Source organism: Brachycentrus maculatus, unplaced genomic scaffold (genome assembly GCF_059751285.1).
Source record: "Brachycentrus maculatus isolate JH-2025_06_01 unplaced genomic scaffold, ASM5975128v1 h1tg000120l, whole genome shotgun sequence".
In the NCBI taxonomy this organism is placed as follows: Eukaryota; Metazoa; Arthropoda; class Insecta; order Trichoptera; family Brachycentridae; genus Brachycentrus; species Brachycentrus maculatus.
This window is the reverse complement of record NW_028280873.1, coordinates 218,775-243,598: the sequence shown is the minus strand read 5'-3', so window position 1 is coordinate 243,598 and position 24,824 is coordinate 218,775. Positions and strand designations below refer to the sequence as shown.

General features: G+C 36.3%; 2 protein-coding genes and 1 long non-coding RNA gene across 53 annotated transcripts in view; 2 read left to right on the top strand and 1 right to left on the bottom strand.

The window, feature by feature from the left end:
* Positions 1-10,180, top strand: part of Mhc (myosin heavy chain) — a 37,253-nt gene extending 27,073 nt beyond the window's left edge. For 30 of the 50 annotated variants that reach the window (XM_088259819.1, XM_088259801.1, XM_088259830.1 and 27 more), the window contains 12 exons: positions 162-249; positions 336-453; positions 1,346-1,463; positions 2,379-2,515; positions 2,597-2,723; positions 3,490-3,699; positions 5,047-5,933; positions 6,338-6,416; positions 6,880-7,125; positions 7,217-8,146; positions 8,235-9,140; positions 9,603-10,180. In XM_088259819.1, coding sequence (XP_088115945.1) covers positions 162-249; positions 336-453; positions 1,346-1,463; positions 2,379-2,515; positions 2,597-2,723; positions 3,490-3,699; positions 5,047-5,933; positions 6,338-6,416; positions 6,880-7,125; positions 7,217-8,146; positions 8,235-9,140; positions 9,603-9,686 — 3,930 coding nt within the window. In that variant the 3' untranslated portion in view covers positions 9,687-10,180. Of the gene's footprint in view, positions 1-161; positions 250-335; positions 454-1,345; positions 1,464-1,972; positions 2,091-2,378; positions 2,516-2,596; positions 2,724-3,489; positions 3,700-5,046; positions 5,934-6,010; positions 6,090-6,337; positions 6,417-6,879; positions 7,126-7,216; positions 8,147-8,234; positions 9,141-9,235; positions 9,285-9,602 lie in introns of all 50 variants that reach the window. The other 20 variants (XM_088259817.1, XM_088259838.1, XM_088259814.1 and 17 more) reach the window with 8 other exon arrangements.
* LOC148309591 (uncharacterized) overlaps positions 1-12,101 on the bottom strand; it is a 155,000-nt gene extending 142,899 nt beyond the window's left edge. Inside the window, exons 1-2 of the long non-coding RNA XR_015837509.1 lie at positions 12,029-12,101; positions 4,682-4,788 (exon numbers count right to left, since the gene is read on the bottom strand). This is a non-coding gene — a long non-coding RNA (uncharacterized LOC148309591). The remainder of the gene's footprint in view (positions 1-4,681; positions 4,789-12,028) is intronic.
* Positions 12,102-13,734: 1,633 nt separating this feature from the next.
* Positions 13,735-24,810, top strand: Slbp (Stem-loop binding protein). Of its 2 annotated transcripts, XM_088259796.1 has the most exons (6): positions 13,738-14,013; positions 15,620-15,970; positions 20,251-20,422; positions 21,905-22,076; positions 22,424-22,555; positions 24,174-24,804. In XM_088259796.1, the coding sequence occupies exons 2-6, from the start codon at positions 15,668-15,670 to the stop codon at positions 24,316-24,318; spliced, it is 924 nt and encodes a 307-aa protein (XP_088115922.1). In that variant the 5' UTR covers positions 13,738-14,013; positions 15,620-15,667; the 3' UTR covers positions 24,319-24,804. The 2 variants fall into 2 exon arrangements, with proteins under 2 accessions (XP_088115923.1, XP_088115922.1); XM_088259797.1 differs by lacking the exon at positions 15,620-15,970 and having other exon boundaries at positions 13,735-14,013; positions 24,174-24,810.
* The last annotated feature ends 14 nt before the right edge of the window (positions 24,811-24,824 follow it).

Here is a 24,824-nt window from a genome sequence, read left to right as displayed (position 1 = left end):
CCTTTGCCTGAAATTCGAGCTTTCGAAGCTATTCACAGATGAAAATTACCACTCATGAATTTTCGACTCAGTATTCTATTCTGTTATATGTTCGTATCATGCGTCATTCTAGAAAAAAATAGAAAAAATATCGATGAACTAATAAATTGTATTATCCACAGGAACAACTTAACAACCTGATGACCACCCTGAGGTCTACTCAGCCTCACTTCGTACGTTGTATCATTCCCAATGAGTTGAAACAGCCTGGTAAGTGCAAGAGTAATATCTAGGGACCGAGAAGCTTGGCGCCAAACGCGGAGTTTTCCCTCATATTCATGGCGTGACTTTTCCAGGTCTCATTGACTCACATCTTGTGATGCATCAGCTCACCTGTAACGGTGTGCTTGAAGGTATCCGTATTTGCCGTAAAGGCTTCCCCAACAGGATGGTCTACCCCGACTTCAAGCTCCGGTAAGAATCACTTTAGATCTCCCAAACGTTTACAATAATAAACTAACTTAAAGTATTTAAAATAAGTCTACCACTTTCGAATTTGAGTTGTTTGTTTACGATTCGGTATTTAAGATCAAAGAGTTTTATGAAAATCTTTAGAAGCAAAAAATCAAGTGAAAAAGCACACCTGTTATAGTATTTTTAACTTTCTTTTAATATTCTTATTCGAGAGGTACTAGGTACCTGAAAATTTATAGGTATTTAGCAACACATTATTTAATTTTAAAGTCGTTATTAAGAAATGAGCGAATGTTTTTCTTTTTTTGTAAAGAAAATACTTTAATGTTGAAAGTGGTATATTTTGAAGTCGGATTTAATATAGTGTGATTATTTCCAACAAACAGCTACATGATTCTTGCCCCAGCCATCATGACTGCGGAAAAAGAACCAAAGGTCGCCGCTGCCAAGTGTTTAGAATCAGTCGCTCTGGATCCTGAGAGCTATCGTATTGGCCACACAAAGGCAAGATTGAATGAGTAGACTTGACGATTTGGGGTTTACCTTCATCAGAGTATTGATCCTTAGTAAGAGTGACATATCACAATTCCGCGAAACCAGCCCATGAGGGACTGCCCACTGCCCATTTGATACTCCAGTGTGACCCTTCCTCAGAAAAATCTCGAAAGAGCATTTAAATTGATCATGAATCAAGCGGTGTTATCGTGTATTTTATAGATCAATGAGTTTCCCTTCGTAGATTAATTTTCCAAACCTAGCACAGACCGATATATCCACCACCAAAAATACTTCATATGATTTTACCCGTAGGCATGACTATCCAAATAGATAGAGAAAATACAAATGTAAGTGTGAAAATATTTCATCCCTTTGCTCCTTACCTTCAATGTAGATACAAAATCCTGGCTCCCCAAGCCGTGAGCAAGGAGACCGACCCTAAAAAGTGTGCGAGTGTCATCCTGGATTCTACAGGCTTGGACGCCGAGTCATACCGTCTGGGTCACACCAAGGCATGTGTTATAGTCCGCATAGATCGGCCAGAATACCCCTTCTTAACCCAGTGTTCAAAACCAATACGACATCACTAATCCGGATCCTGGTAATGGAGTCCCTATCCAGAGATCAACCTGTTATTCACTAATATCTAGCTTTGTACTATGACCCACAAGGCACAAAACACAAATTCTGTATGAATCCACATCATGTATATCCATTCTACTGACAATATTGGATGAATGGATTTCATTTCAGATTTTTTTACCATCCGTAGGACTTTGATATAATAAATCATTTTCATTAGTAGTAGTAGTAACATTACACGTAGAGGCATTCTTCGACTGACTCGAAGATGATGTCGCACCAACAAATGTAGATTAGTAAGTAAACCCTTGTCCCGAGTGTTGTGTTAAAAACAAGAAAAACACCTTGACCCCGTATTTTACACGAAGGTATGTTTATTCATAACTGATTTTATTTTTGTATTACTTACTAATTCATTTTTATCGATTGGTTATCGCAGATACAAAATTCTGTGCATAAACCTAGTCAAAGAACCTATCTCACCTGAAAAAGCGACTGAGAAAATTTTGGAACACACTGGCCTTGACGCCGAGTCCTTCAGAATGGGAAAAACAAAGGTAGACACTACTCCCTACCGTTAATCAATATCTCATTTCTTCTAAAAACTTACTTGTAGTATAAATTTATATATTTTACGCTGTCTAACAATTTTATTTCTGCTTATTTCGTTGTACATACACTACACTAATTCCAAATGCATAAATTATTTTCCTTTACTAAAAACGGAATGCGTTCATATTCTGACTAAGGTTGGTCTGCAATGTGAGTATTGAAATATGCATGAAATGAAATATAATACCGACATTAACGTTCACGGAGCCCTAATTTGACAATGTGTGGAATAGGTATTCTTCCGCGCCGGAGTCCTGGGTCAGATGGAAGAGTTGCGTGACGATCGCTTGTCTAAGATCGTGTCCTGGCTCCAATCTTACATCAGAGGTTACCTGTCCCGTAAGGAGTTCAAGAAGTTGCAAGACCAGAGGTTTGTGGATTGTCGGCTACAATACCTAATGCGGTAAGTGCTATCCGAGGTAATGCAATACTAACGATGCGCTATTCCCAGGTTGGCGTTGCAAGTCGTCCAGCGCAACTTGCGCAAGTACCTCCAACTCCGCACCTGGCCATGGTGGAAGATGTGGCAGAAGGTCAAGCCCCTCCTCAACGTCACCCGTATCGAGGATGAGATTGCCGTAAGTATTCGTAAAAATGATTCACGATACTTATTCTCGGAGCGAGGATAAGCGCGGCGCTTAAAATGTCGGTTGCCGAGTTCCTCGTTTTATTTTTGCATCGCGTGATTAATGGTGGAACGGAGATGCTGCACGTGTATAAGATTGCAGGCGGTTATGATGTTTATCCGAGGCGGTAATGGGCGGGCTAAATCCGTCGGCCGCCGAGCGAGAGCTATCACCTGTGCCGCGAGATCCGATCCGCAACACCGTGCCCGCATTTAGGCAGAAGCGCGCTCCTTCTACCTGTCAGCTATTTCAGACTCCGAAAGCTCTGGAGTTTTCTGCGCCTCGGCCAATTTGATATAAATCTCGGGAGTCATCTCACTCGTCACGTCGGTGTAGAAATTAATTTGCTTATATTTTTAACGGCATCCAGAGCCGCGAGGGTGTTCGTGGGCGGTCGCGGGAGGGGAGGTGGACTCCGCCGGACTCCAGTCATGGAGCGGGGTGTGGGTGGGACTCGAGTGGACCGAGAGCGACCCGACTCGACCAGTGCTCGCCCCGCGGTCTTCGCGACATAACATCGGCCTTCTGTGGCCTTCCACCCTCTGGCACGGCGATTACCGAAACGAATCCGCTGCCTAACCGCGTACGATCGAATCTGAATTCGCAAATTATAAGGATATTAACTTCGGATATTAAATTCATTAACCGCGTATGATACAAGATGACGATGGGGTCAATCAAAGAGATGGACTACAACGAGAAAGTCCTTTATTCGCAGAAACTGGAAGAGAAGGCAGCCAAGGCGCAGGAAGCCTTCGAGCGTGAAGAGAAGCTGCGCAAGGAGCTGGAGGTCCTCAACAGCAAACTCCTCGCTGAGAAGACTGAACTGCTCAGCACACTGGAGGGAGAGAAGGGATCTCTCTCCGACTTCCAGGAGAAGACCGCCAAGCTGCAGGCCCAGAAGAACGACCTGGACTCTCAACTCCGTGTAAGTACACTTTTATTTTACATTCGTTAGTGAATCTTTATTCAAATGAATACATTTATAAGCCAATACACGCAAATTTGTTCGTCAAAATTAAATAAATAATAAAAGTCAACGTTTACACATAAAATACGAAAGGATTAATAGTGCTAATAATCTCCCTTGGTGGGATTCTAGTATCCATAACGCAATTTATATTTTTGAAAAAAAAATGTACAAACTGAATCGTGTTTACAATTTTATTTAAAGTGCGGATTTAATATTTCAATAGTTGGGTTCATTGCAACTCTATGCAGTTAGATGAAAGAGAGACGTAAGATGCAGAACAGAAAAATAGGTGATAAATATTGAAAAACTAAACTATTGTTTCAATTTTTTTTTAAATAATTTCCGAATAATCAATTGAAAGAAAAAACATAATTGTGAAATGATTTGAAATTATATTAGTGATTTTTATGTACGTATTTATTATTCGATATTAAATTACGCTATACAAATGTTATATTACTTTATTTTATATAACGCAATATTAGCACGTATTCGACATTTCCTTGTAGCTTAGTTTGTGTATATAACTGAGAATAGATTTTACGAGTATATTTTACGAATTCCCCATAAATTTATCAGAAGTTCTCTTTATTTATACTATCGTTTGAAATGTAACAAATGTGAAAATCGGTCCGTTTAAATTGGCGCTGACGCAATTTAAGAAGTAAAGCGAATCCACTATTTACAAATGTTATTTTTACGTTTGTTGAAACGCAAAGTAAGGTCACTGGAAGCAGCGAGCACATTATTCAGACTTTATATGTATCGTGTCATATTTTTGATTGCGGAATATTAAAAAAAACTCCAGTAATTTTGACAAACTAGATTTTAAATCGCAGGAATAAATTTATGTGTCATGCAAAAATGTAGGAGTGTGAATCTTGGCACCACTCCAAAACATATTTTTGATAGTGTTACATATAGCGTATTTACTTACTCAAAAAATGCAGAGAACTCTTGAAGCGTTCCATAAAGGTGTGCGCCGTGAGATGTTTATAGCCCGCGAGCTATTTACACTTGTGGGTGGGCACCGCTTACTGCTCCCTGGAACATTAATAACGTGCATAAACAGAATAATATTCGTGTCAGTGCAAATATACACGCGTATTAAATAGTACACCGGTCCATCCGTACACCTAGGCATTAAGGGTCCGTCCGTACACACCGTTGCCCATTAAAGGGTTTACATATGTAGTACATACGTATGCTTTACCATTTCATTAGTTTATCAACGAATAGATAGAAGAAATAAAAAAGTAACGATCAAACACAACGTTTTCAACAAAAAATCTGGTTTTATAGGACACCCAGGAGCGCCTCACCCAGGAGGAAGATGCCCGCAACCAGCTGTTCCAGGGCAAGAAGAAGCTCGAACAAGAGATCTCCGGGCTGAAGAAGGATGTTGAAGACTTGGAATTATCCGTCCAGAAGTCTGAACAAGACAAGGCGACCAAGGATCACCAGATCCGCAACTTGAACGACGAGATCGCCCACCAGGATGAACTCATCAACAAGCTCAACAAGGAGAAGAAACTCCAGGGAGAATCCGGCCAGAAGCAGTCTGAGGAGCTCCAAGCCTCCGAAGATAAGGTCAACCACCTCAACAAGGTTAAGGCTAAGCTCGAACAGACTTTGGATGAGTTGGAAGATTCCCTCGAGCGCGAGAAGAAGCTGCGCGGTGATGTAGAGAAGTCCAAGAGGAAGGTTGAAGGCGACCTGAAACTCACCCAGGAAGCCGTATCCGACCTCGAACGTAACAAAAAAGAACTCGAACAGACCATCCAACGCAAGGACAAGGAAATTTCATCCCTTACCGCTAAGCTCGAAGACGAACAATCCCTTGTTTCCAAGCTGCAGAAGCAGATCAAGGAACTGCAGGCCCGTATCGAAGAACTGGAAGAGGAAGTCGAATCAGAACGCCAAGCTCGCGCTAAGGCCGAGAAGCAGCGCGCTGACTTGGCTCGCGAGCTGGAAGAGTTGGGTGAGCGTCTGGAAGAAGCCGGAGGCGCTACCTCTGCTCAGATCGAGCTGAACAAGAAACGCGAAGCCGAGTTGAGCAAACTGCGTCGTGACTTGGAGGAGGCCAACATCCAGCACGAGGGAACTCTTGCCAATCTCCGTAAGAAGCACAATGACTCCGTTGCCGAGATGGGTGAGCAAGTCGACCAGCTCAACAAACTCAAGGCTAAGTAAGTATTTTCCAAGCTGAATTTATTTTAATCATTTTAAGGATGTGTATTTCAAATGTATTGCTGTTTAAATTTAGGGCTGAACATGACCGCGCCTCTTGCCACAATGAATTAAACCAGACACGCGGTGCCGTCGATCAGTTGGCCCGAGAGAAGGTAAACTGATAGCCCAAATAGGGCATGCAATGTCCCCAATCCAATGAATGTTGCACGTTACAAGGTTTCTGGGACGATAAAAACCTTACAGTTAGTGTTGTGGACCTACATATCAGTACGAGTATGTTCTTCCTTCCAGTATTCGTCCGTTTTAACTTGTAACCAACAGTACACGGCAGGAATCTCACAAACCACAACAAACAAAAATACACTTACTCGTAGTTTATTTTATATTCATTTGTCCCTAGGGCTGAAAAGGAACGCGCCCAATACTTTGGTGAATTGAACGACGTTCGCGCTGGAATCGATCACCTGTCCAATGAGAAGGTACACTCGAGACAAAAAAAGATAGCAGCTTAACAATGCGCGGCCTTTTTTCAGCTTTTAGACAATAGATCTGATTTACCTGCACACAACTGCCAATATGCCACATCATTCATTGACTTATCATTCATTTAATAATCAAATCAGCATTTTAAACATAATTGTTTGACTAATAAAACCTAATTATATGTTATATTACAAAAAAATACTAATATGAATGCAGATGATATAGTTTTTTCTTATCGATGATTAAAAATATTAACTCAAACAAGTAAGCAAAGTAAAACCAATAAAAAAACAACTAAGTAAGTATATTTAATATTAAAAATAATATGTGTTGTATTTGTTTGTAAAATTAATGCGTTATCAAATACCTTTTCAAGCGTGAAATATGAAATAAAATTAAACTTTTAAATAACCACAATTTTACCGCCAATGTATAACTGTTTTTTTAATCGATGTGCAGGCTGCCCAAGAGAAGATGGCCAAGCAGCTGCAGCACCAACTGAACGAAGTGCAAGGAAAGTTGGATGAGACCAACCGCACCCTGAATGACTTCGATGCCGCCAAGAAGAAGCTGTCCATTGAGAACTCAGACCTCCTCCGTCAATTGGAGGAAGCCGAGTCACAGGTGTCTCAGCTTTCCAAGATCAAGGTTTCCCTCACCACTCAGCTTGAAGATACCAAGAGGCTGGCCGATGAGGAAGGCAGGGTACGTTACTTTAATTGTTCAAAAAAACGAAATTGTTTTTTTATGAATCTATAATATAATGAAAATTAATTATTTTTAATATTTATTTTAGGAACGCGCTACCCTCCTTGGCAAATTCCGCAACTTGGAACACGACCTGGACAACATCCGCGAACAAGTGGAAGAAGAAGCCGAAGGCAAGGCTGACATTCAGCGCCAGCTCAGCAAGGCTAACGCCGAAGCTCAACTGTGGCGCTCCAAGTACGAGTCCGAAGGATTGGCTCGCTCTGAAGAACTTGAGGAAGCCAAGCGCAAGCTCCAAGCTCGCCTGGCTGAGGCTGAAGAGACCATCGAATCACTCAACGTCAAGTGCCTGGCCCTCGAAAAGACCAAGCAGCGCCTCGCTACCGAAGTCGAGGACTTGCAGCTGGAGGTTGACCGTGCTACAGCCATTGCCAACGCCGCTGAGAAGAAGCAAAAGGCGTTCGACAAGATCATTGGAGAATGGAAACTCAAGGTTGATGACTTGGCTGCCGAGCTTGATGCTAGCCAGAAGGAATGCCGCAACTACTCCACTGAACTGTTCCGTCTTAAGGGAGCTTATGAAGAAGGACAGGAGCAGCTTGAAGCCGTCCGTCGTGAAAACAAGAACTTGGCTGATGAAGTCAAGGACTTGCTCGACCAGATCGGTGAGGGTGGACGCAACATTCACGAAATTGAGAAGGCCAGGAAGCGCCTTGAGGCCGAGAAAGATGAACTCCAGGCCGCTCTTGAGGAGGCTGAATCAGCTCTGGAACAGGAAGAGAACAAGGTTCTCCGCTCCCAACTTGAACTGTCCCAGGTTCGCCAGGAAATCGACCGCAGGATCCAGGAGAAGGAAGAAGAGTTCGAAAACACCCGCAAGAATCACCAGCGCGCTCTGGACTCAATGCAAGCTTCCCTCGAAGCCGAAGCCAAGGGTAAGGCTGAGGCGCTGCGCATGAAGAAGAAGCTCGAAGCTGACATCAATGAACTCGAAATTGCTTTGGACCACGCCAACAAGGTAATTCTTCCGCACATTAGTCGCATCAATGAATATATTACAAATCTAAAATATCAAAAAATATAAATTTACCATTTCATCATTTCAGGCCAACGCTGAAGCCCAGAAGAACATCAAACGTTACCAACAACAGCTCAAGGATGTCCAGACCGCCCTCGAGGAAGAACAGCGCGCTCGCGATGATGCCAGGGAACAGCTTGGAATCTCCGAACGTCGTGCCAACGCTCTTCAGAACGAACTTGAAGAATCCCGCACACTCTTGGAACAGGCTGACCGTGGTCGTCGCCAGGCTGAGCAGGAATTGGGAGATGCCCATGAACAGCTTAACGAACTCGCTGCCCAGAACGCTTCAGTATCCGCAGCCAAGAGGAAACTCGAAGCTGAACTCCAGACCCTCCACTCAGATCTTGATGAGCTTCTGAACGAGGCCAAGAACTCCGAAGAAAAGGCGAAGAAGGCTATGGTTGATGCCGCAAGATTGGCTGATGAACTTAGAGCAGAACAAGATCATGCCCAGACCCAAGAGAAACTTAGGAAAGCCCTCGAAACCCAAATTAAGGAGCTGCAGGTAAGGTTAGATGAAGCCGAAGCCAATGCCCTTAAGGGAGGAAAGAAGGCAATCCAGAAACTGGAACAGCGCGTCAGAGAGTTGGAGAACGAATTGGACGGTGAGCAGAGGCGACATGCTGATGCTCAGAAGAACCTCCGCAAATCAGAACGCCGCATCAAGGAGCTTAGCTTCCAGGCCGAAGAAGACCGCAAGAACCACGAGCGCATGCAGGATCTCGTAGACAAGCTGCAGCAGAAGATCAAGACCTACAAGAGGCAGATCGAGGAAGCCGAAGAAATTGCCGCTCTTAACCTTGCGAAATTCCGCAAGGCACAACAAGAGTTGGAAGAGGCGGAGGAGAGAGCCGACCTGGCTGAACAGGCCATTAGCAAGTTCCGCGCGAAGGGACGCGCCGGATCTGCCGCCAGAGGAGCAAGCCCAGCGGTAAGCAGTCACATTTGATTTCAAACATGTTTAACAATTTCTTCTTTTCTTTCCTCTGGATCTAAGTGATTTATTTTTATTTTATTACACTTTAGCCTACGAAGCGCGGACTCCTTTCCGCGTTGGAATAACCAAACAAAAGTTGTAAGTCATTTTAAATGACACTAGTTTTGTCTTGGGGTTCAGATTTTTTTACAAAAGCACAAAGAAACGTGCGAAAACCATATAAAAGTTATGATACATGCAGACAAATGTGGTGTCCTGTGTTAAAAAAAGTGATTTAATACAGTTTTTAGTTCTTTAGTTTGATAGTGATTGCTATATATGTTGTTCCTTATTTACAAAACCAACAGCATCCTGTATCCAGCATGTATACCAAAGCCAAGTTTTCAGAGTGTTTTGATCGGATCAGATGAGCGAGGTGCCGCCATGTATACTAATGTTTTTCCGATCGTGTTTCAGCCTCAACGACACGGAGCACGTCCCCAGCTGGATGGCATGGCATTTCCACCCAGGTTCGACCTAAACCCCGAAATCGACTTCTAAACATCACTCAACATTTAAATCTATTTAATATTTAAAACATCAAAACCGAGGCTTTGTACAGAACAAGATAAATATAAGCCTAATTTAAACCAACAAATAGTGACGTATGTGAAAAAAACACGAGGGATGCCTGGGTTTTTAGATCTTGTCGAACGGTTAATTTATTTAATACTTTAATGTTAATTTATATACAATTTATTATTTTATAAATATTTTTTTCTGTTGAAACTTAAATGTATTTATCATACGCGAGCAAAACGTGACAGGTTGACAGGTGTAATGGAGGATCAGGGATTCTATCAGAGAGGATGGGGGAAGAACTCTCGGTTGTACTATGAGACACACCCAACACCACAACTTCACCGGAGTTTTTATCTTATCTCACCCTGGTGGAATCTCTACCGATATTACCATTTAAGTATGTGTGACTTACATTATAAACATGGCTTCTTTCACGCATCAATAAACAAGTTGATATCGTTATCATAAATAAACCTTTTCTTTTATTTCAAATCCCAATTCTGACTCCCAAAATACGACGAATCTATATTAAATTATTTTTTGACATCTCATCAAAGATGAAGAAGAATATGGAAGTCTGGGCATTTACGGGGCTTTTTACAAAAGATGATAAGATAAGCTAAACTGGCAGTGCACAACGGAGTCCTGGTTCCAACCCTAATGTATGGAAGTGAAACATGGAGTTGGCAAAAGAAGGATGAAAGTAAACTGAATGCAGTCGAAATGCGATCTCTCAGAAGAATGTGCGACAAAACGATGTATGATAGATGTGCGAATAGTGAAATAAGGAAGGAATGCAAAGCTGAGATAAGCATTATCGATAAAATTAAGAAAGGTGTGTTGAGATGGTTTGGACATGTAGAACGAATGAGTGAGGAAAGAACGGTAAAACAAATTTATGAGGCGAATGTAAGTGGAAAAAAGAGCAGAGGAAGACCGAGAAAAACGTGGCACGATCAGGTATGCCAAATACTTGAAAGTGGTCAGGTTAGGAGTCGTAACAATCGGCGGGTATGTATGAGAAGATGCATGAACGTGGAAGAGGCGAAGAATGTTTGCAAAGACAGAGTGGTGTGGCGTTCTATTCTCTCTGCCTACCCCTGCGGGGAAGCGGCGTGATGGTTAGTTAGTTAGTTTGAGTATTTTATTTGGATTAAAATTATAAAAGCATTTCTGTAGATAAAATGTACGACAGTCCCGTATTAAGAAAAACTAACATACCACAAAAAAAACCCTTTCTAAAAACATTTAGAAAATAAGTGCAACATGCTTTTTGAGAACTTTATATAAAATACGAATATATAATATTGGTAAAAAATTGAGAAACACGCTAGTTGTCACTACATTCTTTACATGTGTTGCCTCGGTGATCCCCACAGATTGCATGTCCGTCGAAAGAAATTCGAATATGATTTTATCAGTCCAATTATTATTTTATGATTTTTTAAAATTGAACTAATGAAAAAAGACCTGTAGGTTTTAGGAGGTAGGTACCGATATATGTTTAAATTCACAGGTCCGCCGCGTGAAAATTTGACATCGGTGCCAATAACACAAAGTTAAAATATTTCTATAAAAAAGTCGATATCGAATAAATATTAAGGACAAGATGGCTCACGAAATGCATTGCTCATAAAACGTTGTGGTTTTACTAGATAATATAAAAAATTACCACATTATAATGCAAACTACAAATAATTTTAAAAAATTAAATTATATTAAACATACTTACTCACCTTTTCATTGCCATTTCTCAAATTGCAACAATCCTTTCGATCAAAATTTATACAAAGACACTACACTATATTGAATATAAAAATAATTTTGAAAACCAATTTATAACCACACAAATATAACCACAATTTATAACGCACAAAATTACAAAAAATGTATGTAAAGATCAATAATTTTAATAAAACAGACACTATAACGAAAAATACGAACCGCCCGGGAAAAATAAAATAAAAAGAGAACCGACAAATTTCACTCGTAAATTTAAATTTGACAGTCGACGTACTTGAACGGAAAAGTAAAGTAGGTATCTATGATTTTTTATGGGGGCTGCGTTTATTATTTTTTCAATGTTGGTCAGTCGTTCGAAAATATTTGTAACATTTTTATCTGGGTGAGTCTTATACTAAATGCTTGGAGTGTGATTTATGCATTGAAACTGAAGAATGAACATGACCTCGACAATTCCAAGGAGCCTGTTTTTTTCCGGACATTAAAATTATATCATTTCTCAGATGTTTAGTTGACAGTGTCAACTAAAGAAACATATCCTCAATCATACGCAAACTCTAATGCGAACGTAAGCTTACATTTTTTCTGCTTTTAAAACCGACCCCATTATTGATTCCAACCAATGAGTAAAATAATTAATTAAGTTTAAATGGTTTATTCGAATTGTGACCCCGTTCTAAACTGCTTGCAATTCTTTTTAAAAAATAGGAAAATATGTACGATCGGAATGTGGAATTTTGTGTTTAAGCGGGAAGTTTTTTTGTCGCTTACTTGAAAAATAAAGTGGCATAATTGGTACACCTGGGCGGATAAATTGAAAACAATTTATTTCCAATACTTTGCGTCTAAATAAATACATACTTATGAAAGTAAGTACTATACCGTTTTTCTCCAGAAAGCAGAGAGGATAGAATGTTATATTACTAAACTTTGAAATATTTTTTTTTCATTGGTGTCTTGGATTTAAAGTACAAATAATCCTCGACTAAAGCTGAAAAAGACAAATAAAAACACGCGATTACGTATGTCGGTTGGTATGTATACCAAATTTCCGAACGTGTATGTATCGTTTAATAATTCTTAATACCTACATACATAAAATTTGTGCTAGGAGCATAAGAAAAGGCTGTTATCACTTTTTTAATGGCATAAGATGGTTTGCAACTGTCAATATCTCATTGGTAAGAAATTCAACAAAGCATTCGTAAAGTCATCCATAACCTCTTCCACAAGAACGATAATCTCAAAACTTGCAACCTATCTAGTATGTTATCGTGGAGTATATGTACTCTGTTGATGGATTTCATGTTAGAAGCGAGGAATTGTCGAGAGAAGGAACTTTTACTCATTTGTTTTGACGAAACGGTACCAACTTTTAAAAACAATACATATGTAAGTAAATATGAAATAAGTTGTCAACTAACTGAATTGAATTTCTATAAGCCATTTTTTACATAAAAAAAAATAAGATGAAACTATTGATATTTAAGATTTTATACAAGACAAAGAGAGTATAAAAGCACATACCCCTTAAAAGGTGTATTGTTTAATACCATTTTTTTAAAATACTTTCATCATATTCTAGGTCATTTTGAAGTAATTTTAACACTCGGTTAAATATAAACATTATTTTGTTAGAAAATCTTTTTTTTTTGGCTTTTTTTAAATATAATATTAATTATGACACCCTATTATCAACACCCTCATATTTAAATGGTATGGTAGGGTCGATGAAAATAAAAACAAAATAAAAAACCATACAAAAAAGGCTTACTCTATGAAAAAGGTGTGTAAACTGAACATAAAAAGACATTAATATATAAATTTACATCAAATACACATAAATGAGAATTTGTGAAATTCCATCATTATGTAATTGTACATTTGTGTATTGAACTTATAACCTTATATGATAATCCACAAGAAAAATATATAAACTACAGATTTTGAGAATTTCTGTGAATTGTAATGTTGTGTAGAGAAGTTTTTATTTCATTTTACTATAATGCATAAATTGGAAAAGTACTTACTTGCGACATTAAATTTAATACTTTTACTTATTTCATAATCAATAATCTAACCCACAAAACCCATTTGATTCGTGAGAGTAAATTTACAAAGGGAAAATAAACATAGTTTCTACACATAAAGTATTGTAATTATACATTCTTCCTTCCTCTTGAACATTTGGTTATTGGTTAGGATAATCTACATTTCAATGTATTTATTTGCAAGTACCTACTTAGTTGTTTGTGATTTTTTTATTTATTCTCTGGTTAAGTATGGTATTCTGCTATCTTTTGGCGCGCTGTTTGCGTGACGTTTATCAACATCATTTTCCCGTGTGGTCGAGCAGCGTTATTTGCTGTCGAAATTAAGTAATTGGCAGTATTATCCAAGTTCAACGGTGTTTTCTTACAAATTAGTGCTCTTGATGATCTGTGGTCCGCAGTAAGGGTGTTTTTTATGCCAAATTCTCGAGGTTAGAGCTCGCTTAAGACAATTTCCTTCACGAGTTTGGCTAATATTCTTTTTTAAAATGGCAAGCTCTGGACAACCCGTGGTAAGTGAAGCTATATTGTTTACGAATAATAACTGCCGTGTTTTCACGTGTTTCTTACTTTTTTTTAACAAGGTAAGAAACATCAAACTTTTGATTTATCAAATATGATTAATAGAAGTGTCTATACGGACAAAAGGAGACCAAATTTATTTTCTATTCTTGCGAATTTGTGTCGCAGCCGGGAAACCACAATGAAACGAGGGGTTCATCTGCCGTTTGTGGGACAAATTGATTGGCTTTTTTGTTGTTTTCTTGAAAATTTGTGCCCCTACAAATTTGTTCTTGGGTAGCTCCTTTGCCCACTTAAAAATATCAAAATACCAAGAGTTTTAATGGTGATTTCTCTCAAAAATACTAATAAAATGCCGGCTCTCCATTTGCCCCACTTCTCCATTCTTCGCAGTTGTGATCCCAGTCCACTAAGCCATTCCATTAAGCTGAGAAAACATTCTCATTCAAATTTGGAAAATTTGCTAGAAGACATTCTACTGTCTCAGAATGCCTAAATACATGAAGTCAATATTGGCTTGGCTTTTAGCAAATTTGCCTTAAAATTTAGCCTTGTGTAAATACCACCTTTACACTTAATACTTTAACGGGAGATTGGCAAATGATTGAAGCTCGGGTTTCTTATATAAGGGTTTATGAAAATTTATGTCGCTGTGTACTTGATAGATTTCTTTAGAAGTTATTAATTTAAATAAATAGAAAACAGTTATCAACCCGGTATACATGATATACTTACCTTGAAAGGTTGTCAGAAGAAGAACTGACTTTTTTAAATGCATTTATATATTACCATCCATATTGTGGCATCTTCACCGACTCCACAGATGTTTGTCATACTGTACAGCTATTTGTGTGAATGTATTTCGGTGAGCGATACAACTATTTGATAGATATAAGTCTACTTTTGGCTATTTGGTCAGTATATAATTGCCTTGACTAAAGATATCCATTTTGTACATAGGACAGTGTTTTTATATACTTATTTAAATACTAAATAACATAAACTTATTGAGTTGGATTTTGTGATATGTGTTTCTTTTTGCCTTATTATTTATTTATTTAGTTTTAAATTATATAAATGTAGTATTATACGTATTTATATATGATGACCAATGGTGTACAGTGCACCGCATAGGATCGACATGGTGTCAGCTTGATCGTTGATTATATGGAAATTAGGTGATCAGTCCTACGCTCCAGATTCTTGGATCTTGTGCAATGTATTTGATGATGCTGATGACATTTCTTGGACTGGATATGCAGTTATTTGTTTGCTGCAGTTTTTTCTATATGTACTCTTATATATTTCCCATATAGCGTTAACGTTCTTTATCCTGAACTTCTTCACGTATGTCATGTGTATTATATCTAATGGTAGGGACTGACCGGAGCCATTTCGTCGTAATGTAACACGTTACGTTGCGAGCATTTGTATAGTCAGTACAGCGAGCTGCTCGCTGATGCTCGCCGCGAGCGATGTTATGACTTTACGTTACGACAAAATGCTCCGTTCAGTCCCCACCATAAGAAATATTACAGGTGCAAAATAAAAATTATTATAATTAGTAAAGAGGCATTAAAAAATTTGGTATTGCAGAAATCCAGGCGCTAATAAGGAATAAATTCGACTCCATTTAATAAAAAAATGGACGGCAATACCATTACAGCCGAGAGTTACGTATCGCAAGTAGAAAATATAATCGGGGCTATCCACCAGGACATTCAGGATCCATTCAATCACATCTCGAGTATCCATAAGATCAGAATTTCGGCCAAAACGTCTGAACTCCTGTCTGTGGTCAAGGCGATGGCAAGTAGAATAAGTCAACTGGAAGGCGAATCGAACACGCCCAAAGTTGACGAGATCATCGACCTTTGTGAAAGTCCTACGGAAGGAATGTTCGTCAGTCGTATAATTAACCCAGCCGTTTCCCAATATCCACCAAGGGTACGTAGTGCAAGTCATAAAATATAGGTTATTCTCTTACTATTATTATGTTTAACCTTTCAAGTTTTTTAAATTTTTTTCAAGTTTTCTTGTTCATGTATCACATTTCTGATCTAGACACTCGATAAAATATGTGCATAATAGTTAATGTACCATATTAATAGTTAATGCCGTTATATTAAAACAGTAAAAGTTATAATTATATGAGATAGTTAATTTTTATAACTCAGTTGAATTTGAACGCCTTTGATGCTTCAAAGTATGAGTCACACGCTAGCGTTATGATTTGTCGAACTGATTTGTACTACAAAAATCAAACTGTTTAGTGTGTGGTACCTTTTTCTGCATTTAAAGATTATTTCTATGTTTGTTGTCGTTTTACCAGGTGCAAAATATTAGCGCCTCATTGTTTGACAAACAATATCACCCCCCCTCCGGGCGGGGCAACTTTTTGACTTGTGGGGACACATTCAATTTGTGTATTTGTATACATACTATGAAAAAAAAAACTGATATGCGGATGGGTTAAAAGATAGCATTACTTAATTTGGTTTTTTAATTTAATCATTCAAAGCTATCAGTGCACAAATTAGCATATTTCTAGCTCCATATTTGACTATTTGAATAAAATAAAAAGTAACAAATACCATCTCAATACATTGTTTGCGGGAAACGCTTAATAATGTCTTTCACCTACTGTTGATAGAGAGCGGGAGAAGCTTATAAGCGTTCTATTTTCTTATTTTTGGTACAGCGTAAAACGCCAAAAAACATTGTACAGATCGGAGTTGGGTTTGTGGTTACTTGTGATGAGTATACAACCCTAATTAGTATACTAATTAGGGATGGGGTTGATGAAAAAACCGCCCGCCAACAATGTGTTAACGGTAACCGAAAAAGTAGCATTTATTTATCAATCTTATTTGTTGTATATTAGGAATACATTCTAAGATATTCTTAAGCTTCATATTCCTACCTAAAGCGCAGGATTGATCACCTCACCATCATATATGTAGAAATCAAGATAACACTTTTATACGATGCAGTGCTCTTTGCACTATTGTGTGCAGATTAGGGTCAGAAGAAGATATGTATGCAGTAAAACCTCAATATAACAAACTAATTGGGGGGAGGGGGTGATCATCAAAGCCGAAAGTCGGTTATTTAAAAACAGGTTTAAAATAAATAAAAAAAAAATGTATTTAGATATAAATAAACAATATAAAACACAAACCAAATTTTACGTATTGTCCTCTGGACACTCGCCAAGAAGTGACATTGCTGATTGATATACTTGCGGTCGCTTTAGGCAATCTTGCTTTGAAAAGGGAATCAAGTTCTGTTTGCACTTTTGAAGTTTTGAGACATAATTTGTGATTATTATGACCGCTAAAAATTTTATTTTTTATTTTTTTATGTTTGATGGGATTTTTGTCTGTTACATCCAAAGTTTGTTGAATGATGTGAACTTCTATACATTCTTGACTGGTTTCATTCCTTACACAACAGGGTCTTCCAGTTCATGGACGGTCGGATACTGAACCCGGTACCTCAAAAAGATGAATGAAGTTACTAATCATTGATCCAATGGCAAATGTATGCTCATTGAGTTAGTTAAGTCATGCATGATTGTCATGCAAAAGAATTGTCAAATGGTTCTAAAAAGCTCACATCCATTTGGAAACTCAGTTATAGCGTTATCCATAGTTTCGGATGCTCGGTGATGCTCGCCGCGAGCAATGTTACGACGTTATGTTACGACGAAATGCTCTGGTCAGTCTCCACCTTTAGGCAGAAACTATCCAACCCACCAATTGCCAAGCTGAGATAAATGCATTTGAATGTTATCGGAATTGAAAAAAATATATAAAAAAATATATATATAAATATATCACTATGTTAAATGATAGAAGTTAGGTTTGTTCTAATATTACCATAAAAAAGCAGAGGGCTGACCACCTTTCCTGCATGTGTTTACGATCAAGATAATACTGCGTTTATATGATGCAGTGCCCTATGCACCATTTGGGTGCGGATAAGGGTTTGAATGAAAAAAAGCATTGCTTACTGTGTTTCATTATATATATTTTTATTATTTTGTCAATAAGGTCATATTTCAGTATTTCATTGGTTGGATGGTTTTATCAAAATTAAAAATATGATAGAATGGTCTGAGGATGTGAGAGTACTCATTTCACATAGCACAGGTTAATAAAGTACTTAGATAGGATGGTAGGACAATACATCGACGTGCCCTACGTAAAGTCCTCTAACTACATTTTTGTCAATTTTGAGACATTTGGTGTTATCAGCTGACCGTTATCTACAAATATAAACAAACAAAAAAATTATAATAAATGACGCCTAGTTTTCAGGCGTATAAGACGCTATCTACATTGAATTTTCGAAAGGAACTGAACTCCTAAAATGCTAACTACTTAATTTTGGCAAAGGAGAAAGTTTCAAAACGATTTAATACATTATTTTATTGTGATTTTGAATAGATAATAATAGGTTAGAATTTCAGATAAAACTGTTAATTAATAAAAAAAAATATGTTGAAAAAATCTTCCAAGCTCTCTCCTCTAAAATAACAGATTTGCAGATAGAGTACTTTACGTAGGGACCGTCGACATGTATGCAGATCGCTTTAAGAACAGTAAAGTGTTATCCACCAATGATAAAAATAAGAAATCCAACTCAATAGGTATTAACAATAGTACTTCAGCATATTATGTAGAGTTTGGAAAAATATATATATATTTTTTAAAGATTTAAAACCTTAAAGCATATATAAGTACTTCGAAGTTCCAATGAACTGTTATTAGAGTTATTTGTCATCATGTACACTATTATAAATTAATGTCCGCGTCCGTAGTGTAATGGTCAGCACGCTCGGCTACCGTTCTGGAAGTCCCAGGTTCGATTCCCAAGGGGGGTAAAATAAATACAAGTGATTTTTTCACTGTAATATTTGTTCAATATTACCATGGACTGGTACCTGAAGCAGAGGGCTGATCACCTTTCCTTCATGTGTAAATGATCAAGATAACACTGCGTTTATATGACACAGTGCCCTATGCGCCATTGGGGTGCATTTTAGGGTATTATTATTATTATTATTATAATAAATTAAACAAGTAAAAAATATTGAACAACAAAAAACTAACATATTGCTGGTTAAATGCCAAATGGACACAATGCAATTGAAAAAAAAAAACTCAAAAATGGTTTCTAAATCGTCAACATTTTCATATTCGAAAAAGACACCCATGGACATTTCTAACGATAGAATCATCCCGGAAATGGAAGAGTTTATTTTTTTTTTGCATTTTGACTCTTTAGCATTTAACCAGCGATGTATAAATTATTTACATATATTAACATACTTCGGACACGAAAGATATTTCTACCCATTCGGTCGATTGATGCTTAATGACGGGAGGGGTATTTTTACCGTCTGCGCCGGCCTTGTTTCAAAGTTAGAAAAAAAGGAATTATCCTTATCATATACCAATCTCTTTGTTAAGGTCTTAACCATGTCCTGGGTATACTAGCAAAAAAAATTAACTCGAAAATATGCAATTTCGACTGATGATGCAGTATTATGAAGTTTTGAACATTCTATAAACTGGCAAAATACAGCAAGTAGTTTGAAATATCATGTTTATGTGGTTTTAAAAGTAAATTCAGCTTTATGTTCAATAGCGGCTATTTTACTCAGGCTAATAGCTTTGAATAACAGGGATTATTCAAACAAGGATTTTAGAGTTTTTATTTTGCCTGTATACCCATGATATGTACATAATTATAAAATCCCGTCACCAGCGGCCCGAATTATGTTAATAATACGATTTTGGCATCTCAACATAGATGAAGGAGAATATGGAAGTTTGGGTTTACAACTCGTGCCAGTTTTTTTCTTCTTTATTTTAAATTCTTGCATTTCACAATATATTGTTATTAAAAGTACAAAAAATATATAATATTCATACGAAAAAAGATCCCACAAAGGCATGGCCTGTATGTGGGTATACATTTTATTTTAGGTTATAATAAAAGGGCACTGGCAAGGATACAATAGATATCAAAAATAAAATAAAATTAGAAGTGCTAATATAAACTACAAATATTTGATTTTAACAGAAAACAAAATCTAAAAGATGAAAATTAAGAAATTTGCAAATATGTATTATGAGTTATATGTTCAAAAGAAGAAGGTGCTTAGATTGATAAGATAGGTTGGTTTGAGAAATTTAATTAGTATGGTGGTTTTCCAGGAAACTGTCTTCACTCGCCGTCAGAATGCCCGGCGTCAGATGGAGGCTGCGGCAGCGGCAATTCCCGTAAGAGAAATACCTAAAAATTGGGCAGACGACTATCCGGAACGTCCTCAAAATTACTATAAACCCCATGAAGACTGCGAAGATGATGAAACAGCTATTCCTACAGGTAAAATTTTTACAAAAAAATAAAATTTGTGCATATTGCTCACTCCTTTCAAGAACGTCATAAATCAAAAAACTTGATTTTTCAGGAATCGTTTTTAAAATTTAAAATTTTAATGAAATGTATTGAAAATAAAGGTCAAGCCACTTATTGAACGTTTTACTCTGCAACGGATCTTTTTAGGTAAAACCTAAAAAAAATATGAAACCTGAATGTTTTTCTCAATTTGAAAAACATTAAGTATATTTAAAAAAATAATGAAACAATAACTTTTATTCAAAATTCAAAAACAACATTAAGTTAAAAATATGCCGCTTTTGCTGGAATATAGTACATTTTCTAAGCATTTCAAAATTATGCACAACTGAAAATTGTCAATTTTTGATACATAACGTTGTTGAAATGATTGAGCGATATTTACAAATTGTAATAATGTGTCCGAACTGAGTTTTCCCGTGCCGAGGGCACATTTTACAATATTAATGGATAAAGCTGTATGAAATAAAATTGTGACACGCAATCAAATTCGATATGGCCAAATGATGCAATATTTTTCAGATCTACCCGCTTCCATTATCTATTTATGAATAGCTCTTTTATATTTAGTTTACTTTTTTGTTGACTTTAAGGATAATGGAAACATGTTGTACAACTTTATTGCATATTAATCAAAGTTTTTTTTGACAAAAAGAGGTACGTGTTAGGTTTTGGTTGATGTGTTTTGGTTCTTGTAGTTCTATAAATGCTACCATAAAGTGTGTTAATTGTGATTTGAGTGTCTTACTGGAATGTGCTAGTTATTCTTAAATGCACATTTTAAGATTGTTTTAGAAAAAAAATCTTAAAAATAATATTACTAAAACATTTATTCTCAAAAAAAATGCCATGTCAATAAATTCTTCCTTTCCTAGAAAATAAATATGAGGGTACGTACCTACATCCCCCATTAGCTACTGTTGTCTCCCATAAATTATGGCTGCACGTGTTAAAACTGTTACATAGAATTGTATAGCTACATAAGAACCATCAGTCCATTTGATCTTCACATTCGTTTGAAAATGCCATAACTAGGCGATACAATTGTCACAATATTAATTTATAATGTGTTTTTGTTACTAAAATACAACTTAGTAGACTCAAAAAATCTGTGTTTGATTTAAAAATTAATACGTAAATTAAAATGGAGTTCTACAAATTAAACGCTAAATCAATAAATAAACATGTAGTAATTCAGTTTATGTTTCTGCTCTTGTGATTCCATCCATGCAAAATGATATTCATTTGACTTGTCAAGTCCGAATGATTTTAAATATGTCAATATCAGAACATGCAGACATCCCTTGGGATAATTATGATATAATGTGTGTAATTTTTTTTATTTCAAAAATCGCTGAATGCCAGGTATCATCATATTAATGCGTATCAGCAGTTAAAATGCTAGGAATCACAGCTTTGAAGACATTGTTATGTATCTTTTTTTTTCAGAGTACAAGACCCCACAGAAGCCATTCAGAAATGATAATCCACAATCTGGATACAGGGACGATGAGAGGAATGCCAAAAGAACTAATAACTTTCATGGATCACGCAGTAATTCCGATCATGAAGAAAACAATGATCAAAATGTAGCGAATTCAAATTATGCCAAAAAGTTAAGGTAAGGAAATAAACAAAACGCATATCTGGTTGCTGGATCTTAACAATTTGAACCATGAAGCGCTCATTAAAGTACCCTGACCCTGAGTTTCTGAGTAATTTTTGACCAAAAAAAATTATATAATATTTTACAATTTTTATTTTATTTCGATCTTTAAATGTTAGTTTGTAATGTGCACTCCTTAAATTTTAGTTTGTAATGTATATATTAATTATTGAATAAATTGAATTGAATTGAATTCAACATCTCATCACGGATTCTGCCTAGTGAGATGTTCTACAAAAAAAGCATATATGTATTGTAAAAAGTGATAATAATTGAATAAATAAATGATAATTTCATTGCAGAAAGTCTTCCGGAGGAAGCATCACTTCTCTAGAGTCTGAGACAAATCCAGCCACTCTTGAGAGAAGGCAAAAGCAGATTGACTTTGGAAAAAATACCATTGGATATGATAATTACGTACGCCTTGTACCAAAGTATGTCTTTTATATTTCTAAAATACGCTTACATTTTATGTGCACGAGAGATAATGCGTTTAAATAATATTGAAATTGAGGGACGATGTTCATCACTGGTCCTCATATTTACCTGTCATATCGATCACTCCTTTCAAGAACGTCATAAATCAAAAATCGTAAATTTTCAGTTGTGCATGTTTTCCGAATGCCCAGAAAATATACTATATCCCAGCAAAAGCGGCATATTTTTAACTTAATATTTACCCGCTACAGTACAGAAAGTGTTGTTTTTGAATTTTGAAGAAAAGGTATTGTTTAATTATTTAAAAAAAATATACTTAATATTTTTCAAATGGAGAAAAAACATTCAGGTTTTACCTAAAAAGATCTGTTGCACAGTAAAAAGTTCAATAAGTGGCTTTATATTTATTTTTAATACATTGTATTATATTTTTAAACTTTAAAAACGATCTCCTGAAAACTCAAGTTTTTTTAAATATGACGTTGTTGAAAGGAGTGAGCGAAATGTGACAAACTTGATAGATATAAACATTTTTTACAAATATAAAAAATTGTTGGCTCCCCTGCAAAGAAGGGTTGGTTTTGTCAACGATAGAGGGCGTTAGTAGTCACAGTGATGAGCACAGATAGATAATGGCCGCGGCCAACAATAAGAGCACCCGGGTTTGAGGTTTCCGACAAACATCCTGGCTCAAAGAGCAATAAATTCACTTTATCATATATCGTATCTAAAATCTTTTCTCGGGTTGTGGTTCTGCGGTTAGTGTTTCTAGATTCCCGCTCTATCACAACTTGATTCATATTTTTGATAATGGGCCACATAGGCCTATGAAAATAGTATGAAACTGATATGTGTATATAATAACACAAATATTCATCTTAAAAAATATTAGTAAATTATGGAAAAAATAAATAAACACCAACAAGGTTGTCCCGCAAGCTACGCAGTTTTTTTAAAATCATACTTTTAAATATTAAATATAAATAATTGGTTTAATATTTCACGATTTTATCACAAAATATGTTTTCTGCTATTTGTCAATAACTGCTTTTCATCTTAATTTGAATGTTACAATTTACTGGTAGTCAATTTTTTTCAGTTTAGACCTGAAAATATACCAAGCTCCTTTGCATTCTTCCTTGACTTCTTATCAACACATTGTTATCAGGCGGTTTTTAAATCAACCCCGACCCTAATCATACTTGGACAATCTGCCGCCTGACCCTCAGTATACTAATCACAAGTAAAAGATGTTTTTAAGCGTTTCCCGCAAACAGTGATAAGAATCTATTTCTCTTCCATAGTAAAAATTTGATCTAGAAACAGTTCATTTCTTAATCTACAGACGTTTGAAATCCAAATGGTCAAATGTTGTTTAGTATTGAATAATTCATAAGGACAATATTTTGTGTATTTTTTGTTTGATTATTATTGTTAATTTTTTTGCTGTTATTTTAAAATAGCGTTAAAAAAATGTGTGGAGTTTCGTATTTTTCACATTGAATTCGATTCAATGTGAAAAATACTATACATATTACTTATGGGATGATGCAATAGATAAATCAAGAAATAAAAAAAATCAATAATTCAATTTCGTTTTCTTTTTATTTTTAGACATACTCGAACTCGTGAGCATCCGAAAACCCCCAACAAGCATTTGAAGTACAGCCGGAGATCGTGGGATGCTCTAATAACCATTTGGAGAAAATCATTGCACAAATTTGACAACCCTGAATCGGAAGAAAAACCTGATTCTTAATCCAATCTTACCTTTAATTCTTGTCTGATACTTCTTAAAGATTAGAATTTTATATAAAGAAATTTATATAACTAAAACAGGTATTATTAAGTTATTTTCAAAGTACTCCGTGATTACATTTGAAATAGCAATCGGTAAATTTACCCTTTTTTTCTTTGCAACTGTTTGAACAGAGATTGATATAACAATAATTATATACTCATCATTATATATTTTACTATAAAGTAAGTCACAGTAAACACTTGCATAATTTCAAACCCTTATATCTCAGATGCAATTATGAACCACAAACTTAAAATCAGCAATAACAAGGTTCTCATATACTAATCAAGATTTGGTTGGTGGGCGTAATATTAAAAAAAATATATGCCCACACCTTTTGGCAACCTTACAGAAAATTGTATCAACTCAAAATTATATAGCTGTCAATCTGGCGCTGATTGTTTTATTGTTTTATATTTAAATATATTTTTTTAATACCATAAATATCTTTTATTTTCATTATT